Raw genomic sequence first — 17,117 nt, forward strand, 5'->3', positions numbered from 1 at the left:
TTCTAACAGACATATATGGTTAACAAGTAAATTCCCTTACATCATGGTCTTCTATGTATACCTTATTTGTCAAGCTAATAATAATAATATAAACCTAAAAAGTCGTTACACAAACAACAATTGAATGCCCAGTATAAAAGTATATTTTATTTCATAATAGTAAATAATACATAATAATAAAAATATAACAAATAACAAAAGAATAATGAATTTTAGAAAGTCAGTGGAAAAACTCCGGATGCCGCAGTCCCCCGGGCCTGTGTCTCTATAGCCCACCACAAGATGGATCACATGTAGGGCATGTATTGGATACACAATGTGGTGATGGGACAGAAAAGTAGGGAGTAGAAATATACATCCAATACGGTCATCTAGTCTGTAACCATCACCAAAATGTGTGGCCTGAGACGTATGGATCCTAATATGTCACAAATGTAGACATGGACAAAAAATATATAAATATATCATAAATTGCCCATGTAGGGTACTACAAGTAAAAGAGACCCCATGAATAGGATCAACTAAAAAGCTGTAAGCAGAGGGACTCAACCTGAAGTGTAAGATGAAAAAACACAGATCACAACATACCCTGAGACATGGTGGAGGGCAGAGACAGCAGGCACAGGACAGGCAAAGGACCCCGACGCGCGTTTCGCCTCAGCTTCGTCAGGAGGTAATGTGAGTATGGCCATAAACTCCTATTTATACCCCCCATATAGCCTCAGGCATGATATAATAAAATGCAGCAGCTGATACCTACTATTGAGCGCTATTGCCCGGTGATGCACGCCGAGTCAAACATGGCGGCGCCGCATTCATCAGGAGGAGGGGTGGAACGCAAGCCATGCGTTCCAGCCCGCCTCCCAAGGAAACGTAGCGGGAGAGATGGTGTGGACACAAGGTGTCAACAAGGAACGGGATATAAGATACATTATGGGCATGGAAGATGGATCATCTCACTTGCATTGGAATGGACTTCCACATATGGGACCTATACATTTTTGATTTTGTATTCATTATTCATTTCCATTTATTTTCTTTGATATACATGGGTTGAAGGTGTTTATGTTTTTGCTGCTATTAATGATCTATCCCGAGCTATTATATAGGAGTTGAGGGATCTTGTTTATATTAGGTGTATAATAACTCCACCCTAATGGTGGGTGAGCACTTTGACACTGACGATTGCCGGTGCCAATATTTCAGTTGTTGGAGAGCTATTGCGATAAGGCTAGGGATTTAGCAATCGTGATGGTATTATTAATTTATAACTCACATTTATTACCCTGTCCAAATAGTGAACGGTTTGATATCATCAGGGTTTATAAAAATTATTATATATATTGTATAGTATACACTTTGCACTTTATTTTGTTAGTTTTTGAATAATTATACAATCATGTTCCATATGTGGTATATATGTTTTGATACAATCATGTTCCAGATGTAATATATGTGTTAGTAACTCGTGTGATCATGCTTGATACCTTTTCCATATGCATGTTTGACGATCCTATTGTGGAATGCCGCTATTCTATGGTATTTTGCTGTGGGATACGTTTTTTGGATATGTATGAAATTTATCTATTATATTATATTTTTTCGTTTTCTATTTTACTTTTGGTGTGGATGCTGATAGTGTTGTCGCGTGGTGGGGACATACATGTATCACTGTTGTACCTCTGTACTATTGCATATATACATTATTTCTGTACCTCTACATTATTGATATTTTCATGACCCTATATGATATTTTTTGTGTCATGAATTTGTTTTTCATTTATTTATGGAACATATGTGGTGGGAATGTTGTATAAAAAAAAAAAATTTTGGCAGGTTATGAGGTGGGTGGTGTATGCTGTTCCCCACCACGTGAAGGATGATGTATGGTATTGATATGGATAGTAATGATTGATGTATGTTTCGATATGAATGACAATGATGTATACTATTGGGCATATCTCCGATGTGTATTGTATTTATATATCTAACTGTACACCGGTTGAGGTATTGCCCATTCATGATATCCATTTTTGTATTTGCATTTATAGTTGTTTAAATATTTTGTTTTATGTGATCATGTCTCTCTCCGGACAATGAGAATAATATATATATATGTACTCAGATGCATTTGAGTCGTCATGCGATACCCCCTGTGTAGTCTTAGTTCCCTTTTTTGACCTCATTTTGTTCTGTAAGGCTGATACAACGCTGTGCCTTGATGCGCTGTGCGCGGGGTCACGTGGGGACGCCGCTACGTTTCCTTGGGAGGCGGGCTGGAACGCATGGCTTGCGTTCCACCCCTCCTCCTGATGAATGCGGCGCCGCCATGTTTGACTCGGCGTGCATCACCGGGCAATAGCGCTCAATAGTAGGTATCAGCTGCTGCATTTTATTATATCATGCCTGAGGCTATATGGGGGGTATAAATAGGAGTTTATGGCCATACTCACATTACCTCCTGACGAAGCTGAGGCGAAACGCGCGTCGGGGTCCTTTGCCTGTCCTGTGCCTGCTGTCTCTGCCCTCCACCATGTCTCAGGGTATGTTGTGATCTGTGTTTTTTCATCTTACACTTCAGGTTGAGTCCCTCTGCTTACAGCTTTTTAGTTGATCCTATTCATGGGGTCTCTTTTACTTGTAGTACCCTACATGGGCAATTTATGATATATTTATATATTTTTTGTCCATGTCTACATTTGTGACATATTAGGATCCATACGTCTCAGGCCACACATTTTGGTGATGGTTACAGACTAGATGACCGTATTGGATGTATATTTCTACTCCCTACTTTTCTGTCCCATCACCACATTGTGTATCCAATACATGCCCTACATGTGATCCATCTTGTGGTGGGCTATAGAGACACAGGCCCGGGGGACTGCGGCATCCGGAGTTTTTCCACTGACTTTCTAAAATTCATTATTCTTTTGTTATTTGTTATATTTTTATTATTATGTATTATTTACTATTATGAAATAAAATATACTTTTATACTGGGCATTCAATTGTTGTTTGTGTAACGACTTTTTAGGTTTATATAGTTGTTTTTTTTGTTTGCCCTTGACTATGAACATATAGATGAGGCCTTCTTCTTGTTTAGGTTCTATAATAATAATAATATGCTGAGAAGGAGGATTCCTAACCTTCCCAAATGCTATTGTCGTCTCAACCTGTCAAAATTGACACTTCAACACAAGTGCTGCCCTTGCATGGTCCTTGAAATAACCCTATCCTACTAAAAAAGTGTTAGTTTTATTATTTTACATTGTACCAGAGAAAACGTAGAAAGTCTCTGTGGTCTTCTCTGACAAGAAAGCAATAAAACATTTGTTGCACATCTGCTGTGAAAGCAACGGGCTCTTTTCTGAAGCGCTTGAGGACACCTAGCAAAGTATTGTTTAGGTCAGGGCCACTCAACAGTACGTCATTTAAAGACACTCCTTTATACTCTGCGCTGGAATCAAAAACTATTCTGATTTGGTTAGGTTTGTGCGGATGGTAAACACCAAACATTGGTAGATACCAGTGTTCCCTGTCTGTCTAAAGTGGTCCTGCAACTTCAGCGTGATCATTGTCTAGCATCCCCTTAATGAATTCAGTGAAATCTCTTTTCACTTTTGGCTTTCTCTGCAGTGTTTTGCTGAGTGAATGCAAACGCTTCATGGCTTGCTCCCTGTTACTAGGCAGAACACGTCTGGGTGTGCGAAAGGGGAGAGGAGCCACCCAACTGTGATTGTCATCTTGGTAAGCCTCTGTCACGACTGTGACTGATCCAGACAGGTCTGGGAGGAGAAGGTCGCAGCGACTTGCTACTCGCGATAGCTTGTGAGTTTGCTCCATGGTTCAGGGTATGTCATCTGGGTTTTGCCTTGTGAACCTTTTTGTCCTGACTGGGAGTTTGTAGGCATCCTTCTCAGGTGAGTCCTGTCTGCCACTCCCAGCTACTATATTAGTTTCAGTTTCACTTGCAGTCATTGCCAGATATAGTCTTTACTTCCAGTTCTATTCTGACCATTGAAGGAGATCGTTTGATGGTGTTGCTGTGGAGCTCTTGTCCGGCGTGGACTGTCGTGATTGGGATCGCCTTCTCTGCTCGTGACTGGATAAGTCTATCTCTTATATAGTTTGTTTGTTGCTGTCTTCCCCTGCTGTTCTCCTAGACATGAGTGATGGTGACTAGTGCTCCCATCGGCCTTTCCCCACTCTAGGCTTTTTAGGGCGACTGAGGGTTTAGGCATCCAGCTCGACGCACGGGTTCACACCCCGTCTAGGGTATCAGGGCAGACAGGTGCCAGCTTAGGGTTAGTCAGGGGTGGCCATTCTATTCCCATCCGTAGATAAGGGTCCCCCTTCCCCTCCGTCTGGTGCGACACGACTGCTGCTGGGGTAGCGTTCGTGACAGCCTCTTTATCCATAATCTGCAAGAAGATCTGATCCTCTATAGAGAGGGCCTGTTTATCATCATCTTTAGTTTTCTGAAATACTGTTATCCCTAGATTGTCCGTCTCAATGTTGTAATTGACTTCTTCTTTACCATATAGTGTAGAAGAGTCACAGTGTTATGTTGACCTGCCAAAGCTTTCCTTGACAATGAAGTTGTTGTGACAGGGACTGAGAAGGGATGTGCGTCCATTTGTTAACACAGACGTCTTCAAAGTGCTAATGTTGTCAGGATGGTGCACTGTCCCCAGGCAAACTTCTCCTACAATGACCCACCCCAGGTCGAGTCTCTGTGCATAGGGGGCATTATAAGGTCCATTGATTTGCTGGTGTACCTTGTGTACCTGAAGGATATCTCTTCCAAGAAGTAGAAGGATAGAAACATCTGGCTCAACAGCTGGGATAAGGTGAGCAATTGAGCGGAGATGGGGGTGGTGATGAGCTACTTCTGGAGATGGAATCTCAGTTTTGTCGTCAGGTATCATGCCACACTCTATTAGGGTAGGAAGTGGGAACTGCACTTTCCTATTGAAGGATTCAATGGTAAAGTCAGTAGCTCTTCTCCCTGTGGTTTCAATTGTCCCTGCACATGTCCTTAGAGTGTATGGAACTGCACTTGCCTTAAGGTTAAAGATATCAAAGAAATCTGACTTTGCAAGGGATCTGTTGCTCTGTTCATCTAGCACTGCATACATTTTCACTGCCCTCTCTCTTTTGCCAGTGGGATACACAGTCACTAGACAGATTTTAGAGCATGATCATGCACTCTTGCCTTGTCCACATACTTCGGTGCAATTAGACATTACAGAGGAGAGTGGGGTCTCTTGTTGCTCCCTGCCCTGATCTTTCCTGGGTTCTACAGTCTCTAGTGGGGCAGGAGCAGGGCCAGGGTACAAAGCTGCAATATGTCTCTCACTGCCACATTCTGTACAGTCTACTGGTATTTTGCAGTCTTTGGCAATGTGATAAGTAGATCCGCAGCACTTGAAACAGATGCCGTTTTGTTTAAGGAAGGACATCCGCTCTGCAATGGGTTTGCTTCTAAAGCCTTTGCTTTTCTTTAGTGGATGTGTTTTTTTGTGTATTGGACAATGTCTATCAGGGTTTTCTATGGTGTGTACCTTGTGGGTGCTTTGGCAGTCTGTGACTTCTGAAGGTACAGCTGTTTTGTGTGTGGATACAGAGGTCCTACCATGAGGTCTGTGAGGTCTCTCAGGTCTGTGTGATTGATTGCCGCTGGTGGTGAAGGCGAAACTGGGATCACTTCGGATTTTCCCTTGCTGTCGGACAAACCTAGAAAACACAGAGAAAGGGGGAAAAGCGACTCCATAATCTTCTTTGAATTTACCACCTACAGACATCCACTTGTCTTGCAGATTTGAGGGTAGTTTCTCTACTATGGGATTAGTGCCTCTAGCTGTATCTAGATACGAAAGTCATTGCAAGTAGCCATCCTCTTTGGCATATTCTATCTCTAGTAGAAGATCACTTAGTTCTTGTAGCCGCACGTTGTCTCTGTAGCCCACCTTGGGAAAGACTTCAAGTTTTTTCAACAGTGCTCCTTCTATTACCTCTGGGGATCCATATATTTCTTCTAGTCTTCTCCAGGTCATGTTGAGTCCTGCTGCAGAGTTGAACAAGTTTGCTCTTCTCATCCTCTTAGCATGCTCTGCTGACTCAGTACCAAGCCATTTTATCATTAAATTAAGCATTTCTGCTGGTGATAAGTTCAGACCTTCAGTGGCATTCAGAAAGGAAAATTTCCATGCCCAATAGTTTTCAGGACAGTCATCAAATTGGAGAAAGCCTGAGCTAACCATTTCTTTGCGGATGAGATATTTGGTGACATCCACTGCACATTGTTGTTCGCGTATGTAATCTATAGGTTGAGGTGATGGGAACACTTGTTTTTTGTTCTTAGGGGTTTCTGGTGCTTCCTTCTTGGTTTGCTGGCAGCCGCTGACCTCATGAGGTTGATTGGGCCTGCTCAGGGGGTATGTTGATCTCGGCCTGAATTCCTTTCAGAGGCGGCTCTTCCATTAGGCCATTTAGGCAGCTGCCTAAGGCCTCGCGCTGGTGGGGGCCTCGCTCTGGCTCCCACCAGCACCTGACACCGCCGCAATTTAATTGTTTGCTCCTCCGGACCGGACGGACCCGTCACCTAAGACACACACACACACTAGTAGTAACTAAGTTAAGACGAGCCGCCGCGGCCAGGCCACTCGAGCCCCTCTGCTCTCTGCCTCTTTAAAAGAGCAGAGGCTGCTGGCCGGCTCAGAGCGTGCCGTCGCACAGGCACATCTCTATGCAACAGCAGACACGCCCCCTTCCCTCAGAGCGCTGCGCAGGCAGGGAGAGAAGAAGTGCCATCTCACCTCACCGCCACCGGCTGTGTGCCTGTGTCTGTTGTCCGGTGACCCGACGCCGACCCAACTGTTCTGGCTGCCGGCAGCGCCGCCCTGAAGACAGTGTCAGTGGTGGTGGACTCACTGGACTGTCTGTCACTGTGGAAGAATTCGAATCCTCCAAGGACCAAGGTGGTCAGGTGTGTGTCCCACTCCCTGTCCTGCTGGCCGCTGTACCCCTCAAGAGAGGGAATAAGTTGGGGACTGAGAAATGTGCATTTGGGGGGGGGGTAAGATGTTGCTGCAAGGCAAGCCTCATGATGGAGGGGGTCTAGGGGACTGAGAAATGTGCAATGGGGGGGCCTTTCTCAGTCCCCTAAACCCCCTCCATGAGGCTTGCCTGGCAGCACATCTTCCCCCCCCCCCCCCCCCCCACTTGCACATTTCTCAGTCCCCCTCCATGAGGCTTGCCTGGCAGCACAATTACACGTGCAATTTGGGGGGGGGGGTAGGATGTGTAAGGCAGCGTTCGGGTGTCCGCCTGGCCGTGCGGAGGCGAGCGGATCCGTCCAGACTTACAATGTAAGTCAATGGGGACGGATCCGCTTGAAGATGACACCATATGGCTCAATCTTCAAACGGATCCGCCCCCATTGACTTTCAATGTAAAGTCTGGACGGATCCGCTCAGGCTACTTTCACACTTAGAAATTTTTCTAAGCTATACGGATCTGAACGGATCCAAACGTCTGCATTATAGGAGCGGATCCGTCTGATGAAACATCAGACGGACCCGCTCCGAACGCTAGTGTGAAAGTAGCCTAAGATGTGCTGCCAGGGGGACATGTAGCCTTAGGCTACTTTCACACTAGCGTTCAGAGCGGATCCGTCTGATGTTTCATCAGACGGATCCGCTCCTATAATGCAGACGTTTGCATCCGTTCAGAACGGATCCGTCTGCAAGCAACGTTCAGGTGTCCGCTCACTGAGCGGAGCGGGGGCTGAACGCTGCCAGACTGATGCATTCTGAGCGGATCCGCGTCCACTGAGAATGCATTAGGGCTGGACGGATGCGTTCGGGGCCGCTTGTGAGCCCCTTCAAACTGAACTCACAAGCGGACACCCGAACGCTAGTGTGAAAGTAGCCTAATAGACAGACTAAGGATACTATACCAAGTGTTTTTGTTTGTAGTTAATCTTTATTAGCGCTTGCATATCTTGTGTTCGTGGGGGCCTCATGTTCGAGTTTCGCCTAAGGCCTCACAAAGTCTAGAGCCGCCTCTGATTCCTTTGCTTCAGGTTTAAGAGACTGTTCCTTTGTATGCGCATCAGTAAGGTTCTGGACGTATTCACTTGTACGATCTGCAGAGAACAGAGGTTTTTCTGGAACCTCTGAGTCTTTATATGATTTTTCACTTCCTGACCGACTTGTTCCCATGTAGGCAGCGGCCTCTGCTTCAGCAACTGCAACTGCAGTCTGTCGCTGCAGGATGAGCAATTTTGATTCTAAAACTGCTTCTTCTTGTGCTATGGCAGCTTGCCTAGCTGCTCTCTCTTGAGCTATGGCAGCTTCCCTAGCTGTCTCTTGTGCCAGGGCAGCTTTCTTTGCTGCTAACTCCTGCATCATCATGGCTTCTTTTTCTGCGTACTGTAGCTGGACGCGAGCAGCTTCTGCCTTGGCACGAGCTCTAACTGCTGAGGAACTTGCTGAGGACATCTTGCTAGCCCGTGAAGTTCTGGACACATGCGACTTTGCATCGTCTTGCTGGGCACTGGGAATGTTCTCCCTGCCTTGCTGTGCCGGCGGTAGCATGGCATCAGCCTGGTACTTTGTTCCTGATCTTAGACTCATGCTGCAGTAATGGCGTCTCAGTTTATTCCAGACCGCCACGTGGGTTGTCTTTTAACTGTTCTGCTTCGCATTATTGAACCGTTGTATAACATTAGTCAGACAGCTAACAATAATTCAGAATTCAAGAAAAGTGAGACATCAGATCTGTATGTACAGGGTGGGCCATTTTTATGGATACACCTTAATAAAATGGAAATAATTGGTGATATTAACTTCCTGTTTGTGGCACATTAGTATATGTGAGGGGGGAAACTTTTCAAGATGGGTGGTGACCCTGGCGGCCATTTTGAAGTCGGCCATTTTGAATCCAACTTTTGTTTTTTCAATAGGAAGAGGGTCATGTGACACATCAAACTTATTGGGAATTTCACAAGAAAAACAATGGTGTGCTTGGTTTTAACGTAACTTTATTCTTTCATGAGTTATTTACAAGTTTCTGACCACTTATAAAATGTGTTCAATGTGCTGCCCATTGTGTTGGATTGTCAATGCAACCCTCTTCTCCCACTCTTCACACACTGATAGCAACACCGCAGGAGAAATGCTAGCACAGGCTTCCAGTATCCGTAGTTTCAGGTGCTGCACATCTTGTATCTTCACAGTATAGACAATTGCCTTCAGATGACCCCAATAAGGGGGTCAGATCGGGAGACCTTGGGGGCCATTCAACTGGCCCACGATGACTAATCCACTTTCCAGGAAACTGTTCATCTAGCTGGCACGTTCCCTGAGTTTTTCCAGCAAGATGGTGCACCACCACATTATGGGTGTCAGGTCCGAGCATTCCTAGATGAACAGTTTCCTGGAAAGTGGATTGGTCGTCGTGGGCCAGTTGAATGGCCCCCAAGGTCTCCCGATCTGACCCCCTTAGACTTTTATCTTTGGGGTCATCTGAAGGCAATTGTCTATGCTGTGCTGTGATACGAGATGTGCAGCACCTGAAACGACGGATACTGGAAGCTTGTGCTAGCATTTCTCCTGCGGTGTTGCTATCAGTGTGTGAAGAGTGGGAGAAGAGGGTTGCATTGACAATCCAACACAATGGGCAGCACACTGAACACATTTTATAAGTGGTCAGAAACTTGTAAATAACTCATGAAAGAATAAAGTTACGTTAAAACCAAGCACACCATTGTTTTTCTTGTGAAATTCCCAATAAGTTTGATGTGTCACATGACACTCTTCCTATTGAAAAAACAAAAGTTGGATTCAAAATGGCCGCCATGGTCACCACCCATCTTGAAAAGTTTCCCCCCCTCACATATACTAATGTGCCACAAACAGGAACTTAATATCACCAACCATTCCCATTTTATTAAGGTGTATCCATATAAATGGCCCACCCTGTATTCTCTTTTCTGAATAACTTTGTAAAACTACAATATAAACATAAACAAAACATATGTGTCAATACATTAGACATAATACAGCAGCCTCACTCCATCAGTGAGAGTACTCACAGACAATTCCATCATTAGTCCAGGAATAGATCAAGAGCTCCTCTGCATGCAGCCTGCTAGATCCAGGAGCAGTCATGAAATGGAGGAAATACAGTTCCAGGTTAAAGGTTACTGCCTCTGACTCAGAGAACAATACACTTCCTGTAAAGTTCTGGCGAAGTAGAAACTAACTTCGACCACTAGATGGCAGCAACGTCAAACATAACATTCCAGTATAATCTTTACAGCACATTACACACATTTATTATAAACAAAATGGGCAGAACAGTCTGGGCTACCTAGGTAACCGGACGCTGTGACGTATATAAAGTGCATGTGATAGCGCAATGAGGTCATTGGCCTGACGAAGCGCAAGTTAGCGCGTAACGGCCGTCGCCACCAACTTTATCTGTGTATATCAGCACTGTATGCTCAAGCCCGCAGATTTTACACATGAACGAATAAAGCATTGTTTTATCTACACTGGTGAATGACGCCTTTTCTATTGTCCTCCACAAGGTTGATATCCACTGTACTGCTCTGTAATACCAAACACATCCTCTATACACTGTATACACAGAGGAGACCATTGGTACAGCTGCTGCCAGTAGGAGGGGACACCAAGATAAAGTGTTGGCTCCTCCTCTTAGCTATACCCCTCCGTCGCCAGAACTGCCTGCCAAATCTGTCAAAACGTATGCAAACTGATGCTATTTGTCAGACGGATCAGGATCCTGATCCATATGACAAATGCATTGAAATGCCGGATCCGTTTCTCCAGTGTCATCCGGAAAAACGGATCCGGCATTTTTTTTTTTCTGTCTGAGCATGTGCAGACAGCGATACTGGATCCGTTTTGCCACAACACTCGGCATTAATGCATTTCAATGGGAAAAAATGCCAGATCCGGCATGTACTATGTTACTATGTTACTATGAGATAAAAGCTCCGTCCTGAAAAGGCAAAAAGACTGAACTGAAGACATCCTGATGCATCCTGAACGGATCTCTTTCCATTCAGAATGCATTAGGATAAAACTGATCAGTTCTTTTCCTGTATAGAGCCCCTAGGATGGAACTCAATGCCGGAAAAGAATAACGCTAGTGTGAAAGTACCCTAAGCAGAAAAAATCCTATTTTCTTGCTCGTATCATTGGGGGAAACAGGAGACCATGGGACTTTCTAAAGTGGTACAATGGGGAGGGAACAAAAGACCAGAACAATCTAAGGCTGGCCATGAGATCCCGCATGGAAAAAGAACCCTGAATAGGACAGGAAGAGCATGAACCAGGAGGGCCAGCCAGAGAGCATAGAACACGCAGTGATTTAGACTGGGCAGAAAGAGGAAAACCCAGTTAAACAAAAGTTGGAGATACGTCAGAAGAAGTGGATGCCAGCACAGAATATCCATAAGAGGGACAAGCATTTCAGATGGCTGAAAATTATATCCAGAAGGTACATCTGGATTTTGAGTACCACAGGACTGGTGTGGAAGTCCGGACTGAAAAGCAAGGACATCTTGCATGACAATAAGCCCCATGGAAAACCGAGGGAGATCTGCAAAATAGGGGCTGTAGAATCCGGGTATGTAAGATATCCGGCTAAGAAGCAACAGGAAACCCCATTGAAAACTCTACCCAATGTGTATGTGATGTGTACGGGATTTCAACATGGGAAAAAAACTTGGTGATCTGGAAGGAATCAACTGGGCAGAAGGTAGAGTAGGAGAGTAGACACTCCCTTGTGGACGACAAGAGGGAAAAAAATTTTAAGAATATGGTCACTCATCAAGACAGAGATAAGGGAGATGAACAGGCACAACGGAAACCAATCAGAGGTTTAATAGGGAGTAGTCTGAGGGGGGATCAATAGCATCCCAGCCATGCCACAGAGAGGATTGTGGCATAAGAGTGTAGCCAAACCAACCTCTGTCACTGGACGAAAGGAAGACTGTGAGTGATGCTGGCTCCAGGACTGGCCTTAGACAGCCTGAGGTAACGTAGCAGAGACAGGGCAACCGCACTGTAAAAAAAGAGCAGGCTAGAATCCGTGCGAGAGAGCACATACACTTGCCAGGAATACACTCTTCGAAGCAGATCCAAAAGGTAAGAATCGCAGCGTACACCTCTGCTCTAAAATGAACGCTCCATAAGGAGAAGCTAACCTGGTAGACAGATACCCCCGAGGCGTAGAGGCTTTATCGTTAGTCCTCTAACGAGAGAAGCTGCGTGATACATGACAGAGAAACTGCCTGGATCAGGCAGACCCAACAGTAAGCTGAAGAAAAAATACCTTGGTGATAGGCAGAAGCGATGCCAGAAACATCAGAGGCAAGTAGACTCGTCAGAGACCACCTACCATCATATTGTAGCAACTGTGCCTGAAGGGCAGAATGTGGTCATCAGAAGAATGCACAAAGTGGCCAGAGATGGGAGAAACACTCCGGCAGAAGAGAGTGTGATGCCGATCCCCATTGTCACAAAAGTACCAGAGAAAAACTGGTCATATAGAAAAATAGTGCCAGTGCAGACATTCCAGAGCAGTGGACGCCAACCTCCTGAATATGGATACTGACCAGGTAGACAGAAACAGTATCTAGGGGTGGACTCGTCTTGCAGAAGGGCATAAAGTAGAAAGGTTGTTGCGTGCCAGCAACGAATCATCTATTAGCAGTGACAGCACAACTGCTCTGTCCGGTGAGTGGAGTAATGTAGTCAACTAACAGTATGTGCACTGAATAGGTATGTCCACTACAGATGGACATGTCAGAGCCATTACCCATCTCCTAAGAGAGGCAATGCTGATGGTGTCACAGCATCAACTGTTAGTGGCAATGTCACAGTTGTAAAGGGAACAATGTGGTAGACCAGTACAATAGAAATGAGGAGGTTATGCCAACTAAAGAACCCTGTAAAAGTGCACACCAGAAGTGAGGGGCTTATCAGCTATAGCTTTCCATGCTATTGCAAATACCTGGTTTGATTAAGGAAGTAATGCAGATGACCAGTGCCATCAGGAATAAATGGACATGTCAGCTACAACGGCAAGCTCCAGCATAAAGACTACACCTGTCAGAGCTACAGCGTAGGTAAAATGAGCAGGAGATCCACCTGAGAAGGAACTGTAGATAAAATGGCTACACCTAGGACCAGTGTGAAGGTTCCACCTATAGAAGGGGGAATGTAGTAGAAGCTACAGCATACAAAGCCAGGGCTAAAACATGGTGTGGAATAGAAGGCAATGTGGTAGCAACCACTGAACCAATACCCAGTGCAAATGCATCATGTGAGGAAGGAAACAACGTGGGAGCCATCATGGCTTGCAGGGTGAACGTAAGCACTGAACCTGAGAAGGGAACCACACAGTAGTAGACAAAGTACAGTATTTAGGGCTAAAGCAAATTCTACACCGGAGAAAGGGACCATACAGGAGTAGCCACAGTATCTGGTGCTAGTGCAGTACTCCATGAGGAGGAGACCATATGGAAGAAGCCATAGTATCTAGTGCTAACACAATACTTCACCTGAGAAGGAGGCCATATAGTAGTAGCCATGGTGTGGAGTACTAGCATAAATACTCCACCTGATAAGGAGGAGAGCTAGTAGTGGATATATTGCTCAGACTTGACTCACATGGTAGTAACCACAGTATTCTGTTCTATGGCAGATGCTCCATCTATTGAAGGTGTCAAGTACAATGACCAACCGTGTAGTGTGGTGTCTCACCGGGACTTAAAGCAGTGTTGTGTGGTAACACCCTGGGAGGACAGAGATTGCCATGTAGGCACTCAACACCAACACATAAAAATGAAGGGGTTAATGCGATAGTATCCACAGTATCCAGTGGTAGTAGATATCAAATACCAAATGCAAATGCTACACCTGTGGAAAGCCACAGTATCCAATGTTGGTGCAAGTACTTCACTTGTTAGTGTGATTACTTGCGGAAGGATTAGTTTTTTTTTTTGCCATCCTCTGGATCAACTTGCAGGATAACAGGCCGAACTGGATGGACAAATGTCTTTTTTCGGCCTTATGTACTATGTTACTATGTTAAGGAGGCAATGTGAAAGGATGTACGGTATGCAGTGGTAGTGCGATTACTCCGCCTGTGGAAGGAAGGTAATATGACAGGATGTACAGCAACCAGTGTTAGTGCGTGACTGGGAGTGAGGAGGTAGCCATGCACCACATGTAGAAGGGGTTAAATCTGTAGTACTCACACAGTTAACTGTTGTTTTAAAAAAGTGAAATCTGAAGCCCCAGCCTCAACTGGGTGAAGAGGCAGGAAGGGGTTACATTTTAATTATATATTTATGGAGTTAAACCTTAGACAAGGAAGGGGTTAATTTTATTTTATATTTTTATAAATTATTGGTGACCAGGGGCAGAGGTCAGCAGGCTCCTGGAGGAGGTAAACGTCTAGGTAAGAAGATTTTGTGCCTGGGGGACGGTATTCTCCCCCCCATATATCAGCATGGAAGTTGTGGCCTAGTAGTAGCAAGCCAACCGGAAAAACTTCTGGCCGGAATGGAGGGCGGAAAGAACGGCCGTGAGATACCCAAACCCTGGACCAAGAAGGCATGGGACGGGCATACTCAATGCCCAGTAGTGAGAAGCAGCGGGCAGCCAAGGAGGGGATGCAACCGCTGGAAAATGGTACCGGCAGGCCCGGTAGGGAAGGAGGTGGAGGGGGCGAGAAGGGTCGCAAGCACTAGGTGAAATCCAGAGGAGAAAACTCAGGCCAGGAGGGGAATGAAGGATGAGAGGAATGGAGAGGGGAGGTGTTCACCATACTCACTCCATCTTCATCCTCTTCCATTCACCCCTCCTCGGGGTACCAGTAGGGTCATCTCTTCAGCCGCTAGCACCGAGGTGGTAGGGAGGCTGGAGTGGAGGGGGGACTGCAGAAATGCAGGTGATCCCATGGCTGGCGGGATGCAGAGGAGATAGGCTGCCCTGGTCCACTTTGCCTTCTTAGTGGAGGTTGGGCGGGGAGGGGAACCGACACCGGCCTTCCTCCCCCGGTAAACAGAGAGGCAAGGTGTCTGTTTCCCATGCCTAAAGGGAAAAAAGGTTAAATAACAGGCTAAAATAATAAATAAAAATGGCGGATAGGTGCCCTGCAAATCAGGAAGGTCTGCCTCTTACAGACACTAAGCTAAAACTGACTAGCTCGGTAGGGGTATAACTGGGCTAACACTTTTTTGCTTAGTGTCGCTTCTTTGTGCCAGCAGCTATACCCATGGTCTCCTGTGTCTCCTAATGATACGAGTGAGAAAATTATTTTTCAGCTGCACAGTGTCTGTGAAACGAATGACACACGGACAGCAAAAAACAAACTGATCCTTCACCGAGGCATCTTTTCATTGACCATCATAGACCACCTTTTCATGGATTTGAACACGGACACTGATGTGTCAATGAGACTTAATACTGCCGCCAGATACTGTTAGAACTAGTAAACGCTCGGTCACCGGGTAATTGGAATCTTTCAATAGATTTAAAACTCATTGGTCGGTGGCAGATCGTGCTTTGTAATCCTGATCTGCTGCCGGCAAACGATGATTCAGTGATGTTACATAGCGAGCTTTCCAGACATCACCAGTCCCTTCATCAGGCGTCCTACAAGGATGTATGAGGAAACAATAAGAACAGAGACATGGGGGGATGAAGGGACATTTAAAAAAACAACAGAATATCAAAGATCTTGAGAAGGAGTCCTTAATTATCTGACAGATAAGGGGTGTGAAAGTTTTGTGGTCTCTAAATTGATGTTATCTCAGAGACCTGGTGCCCCCACTATGTCCATTCATTGTCTCTGTTCTTATTAGATATGTAGTGCTGTTTCTTCATATATTGTAGTATACCTGATGAAGGGACTGTTGATGTCTGGAAATCTCACTATGTAACATCATTACTTCTATTTTTTTTGCCATTAAAAGGTATCAAACCTGCAAGACTCTGATTTAGTTTCTCTTAATGAGAGCACTGAACCAAAGGCGAGATTTACAAAACACACAAGATTGTAGACATCCCATGTTCAGGAGATCAATTCACTGACTGGTCTGATGTCAGGAGGAAACCTCACAATACAACCTCACTAATGCTGGGGGCGCTGTTTTCTCTTCTAGTCTGTCGGACAATGGATTATTTGAAGAGGAGAAGGAAGCCATAAGAAAACTGAAAAAGCAGAAACCAAATATGAAGATCATTTAGTGAACAGAGAAGAAGCCGGATTCCTCTCAGTGATGAGCAGATAACAGGACTTTGGTGGTGAAGACTTCTTCAGAGGTCTGGAATTAGGAGCGTCTCCTGGTGCATTATGGGTAATATCAGTGATTTACAGAAGATGAGGAAATGTCTAATATTATAATAAAGATGATACCAGAAATGTTCCTCTCTAGCTAATTATATGTCCAGTAACTAAATCCCTTCATAATGAGCCCAAATCCAGGCCTATGGGATGTAGCAGCGTCTCCTGAAGGTCATGTAGGTTGTCAGCAGTATAATACTGGTTGTCACACCGGAGGAGGCCGCACATTGCACACAGTGTAAATAACAAATCACACAAACTGTTATTTTTCAGTTTCTAATTTAACTTTTACTTGATGTGACTCCCGGACATACCAGTGTTCACATCATCTGTCTCCCGATCACCAGGACCAATAGAAGTGACATGGCGGTGAGCGGTATTTTACTGTACATACACAGTGCGAGTGCTGTGTAAAATGACAAAAAGAAGACAAAGGGTATAAAATGGTCCTAAATGGACTCTGCTTGAGAGGACGCCCAGCTGCCAGCCTACACATGAACTACAGTATGAAAAGAAACACGATACGGGGAATCTCCCCCTTACCAGCTCAATCAGAGAACCACAATACCCACAAGGCTGTCAGCGTGTCACCGTGGGTAGAGACTTGAATCCAAGTGAGAAAAAAAAAAAAAGGCCTATGGGATGTAGCAGCGTCTCCTGAAGGTCATGTAGGTTGTCAGCAGTATAATACTGGTTGTCACACCGGAGGAGGCCGCACATTG

At 45.1% G+C, this 17,117-nt stretch overlaps 1 protein-coding gene across 1 annotated transcript in view; it reads left to right on the forward strand.

The window, feature by feature from the left end:
- Positions 1-16,653, forward strand: part of LOC120981622 (NACHT, LRR and PYD domains-containing protein 3-like) — a 3,400,916-nt gene extending 3,384,263 nt beyond the window's left edge. Inside the window, exon 15 of the mRNA XM_040411191.1 lies at positions 16,214-16,653. Within this exon, the coding sequence (XP_040267125.1) occupies positions 16,214-16,298 (85 nt within the window). The 3' untranslated portion in view covers positions 16,299-16,653. The remainder of the gene's footprint in view (positions 1-16,213) is intronic.
- Positions 16,654-17,117: the final 464 nt, after the last annotated feature.

The sequence above is a fragment of the Bufo bufo genome, chromosome 11, assembly GCF_905171765.1.
Source record: "Bufo bufo chromosome 11, aBufBuf1.1, whole genome shotgun sequence".
NCBI classification, from domain to species: domain Eukaryota; kingdom Metazoa; phylum Chordata; class Amphibia; order Anura; family Bufonidae; genus Bufo; species Bufo bufo.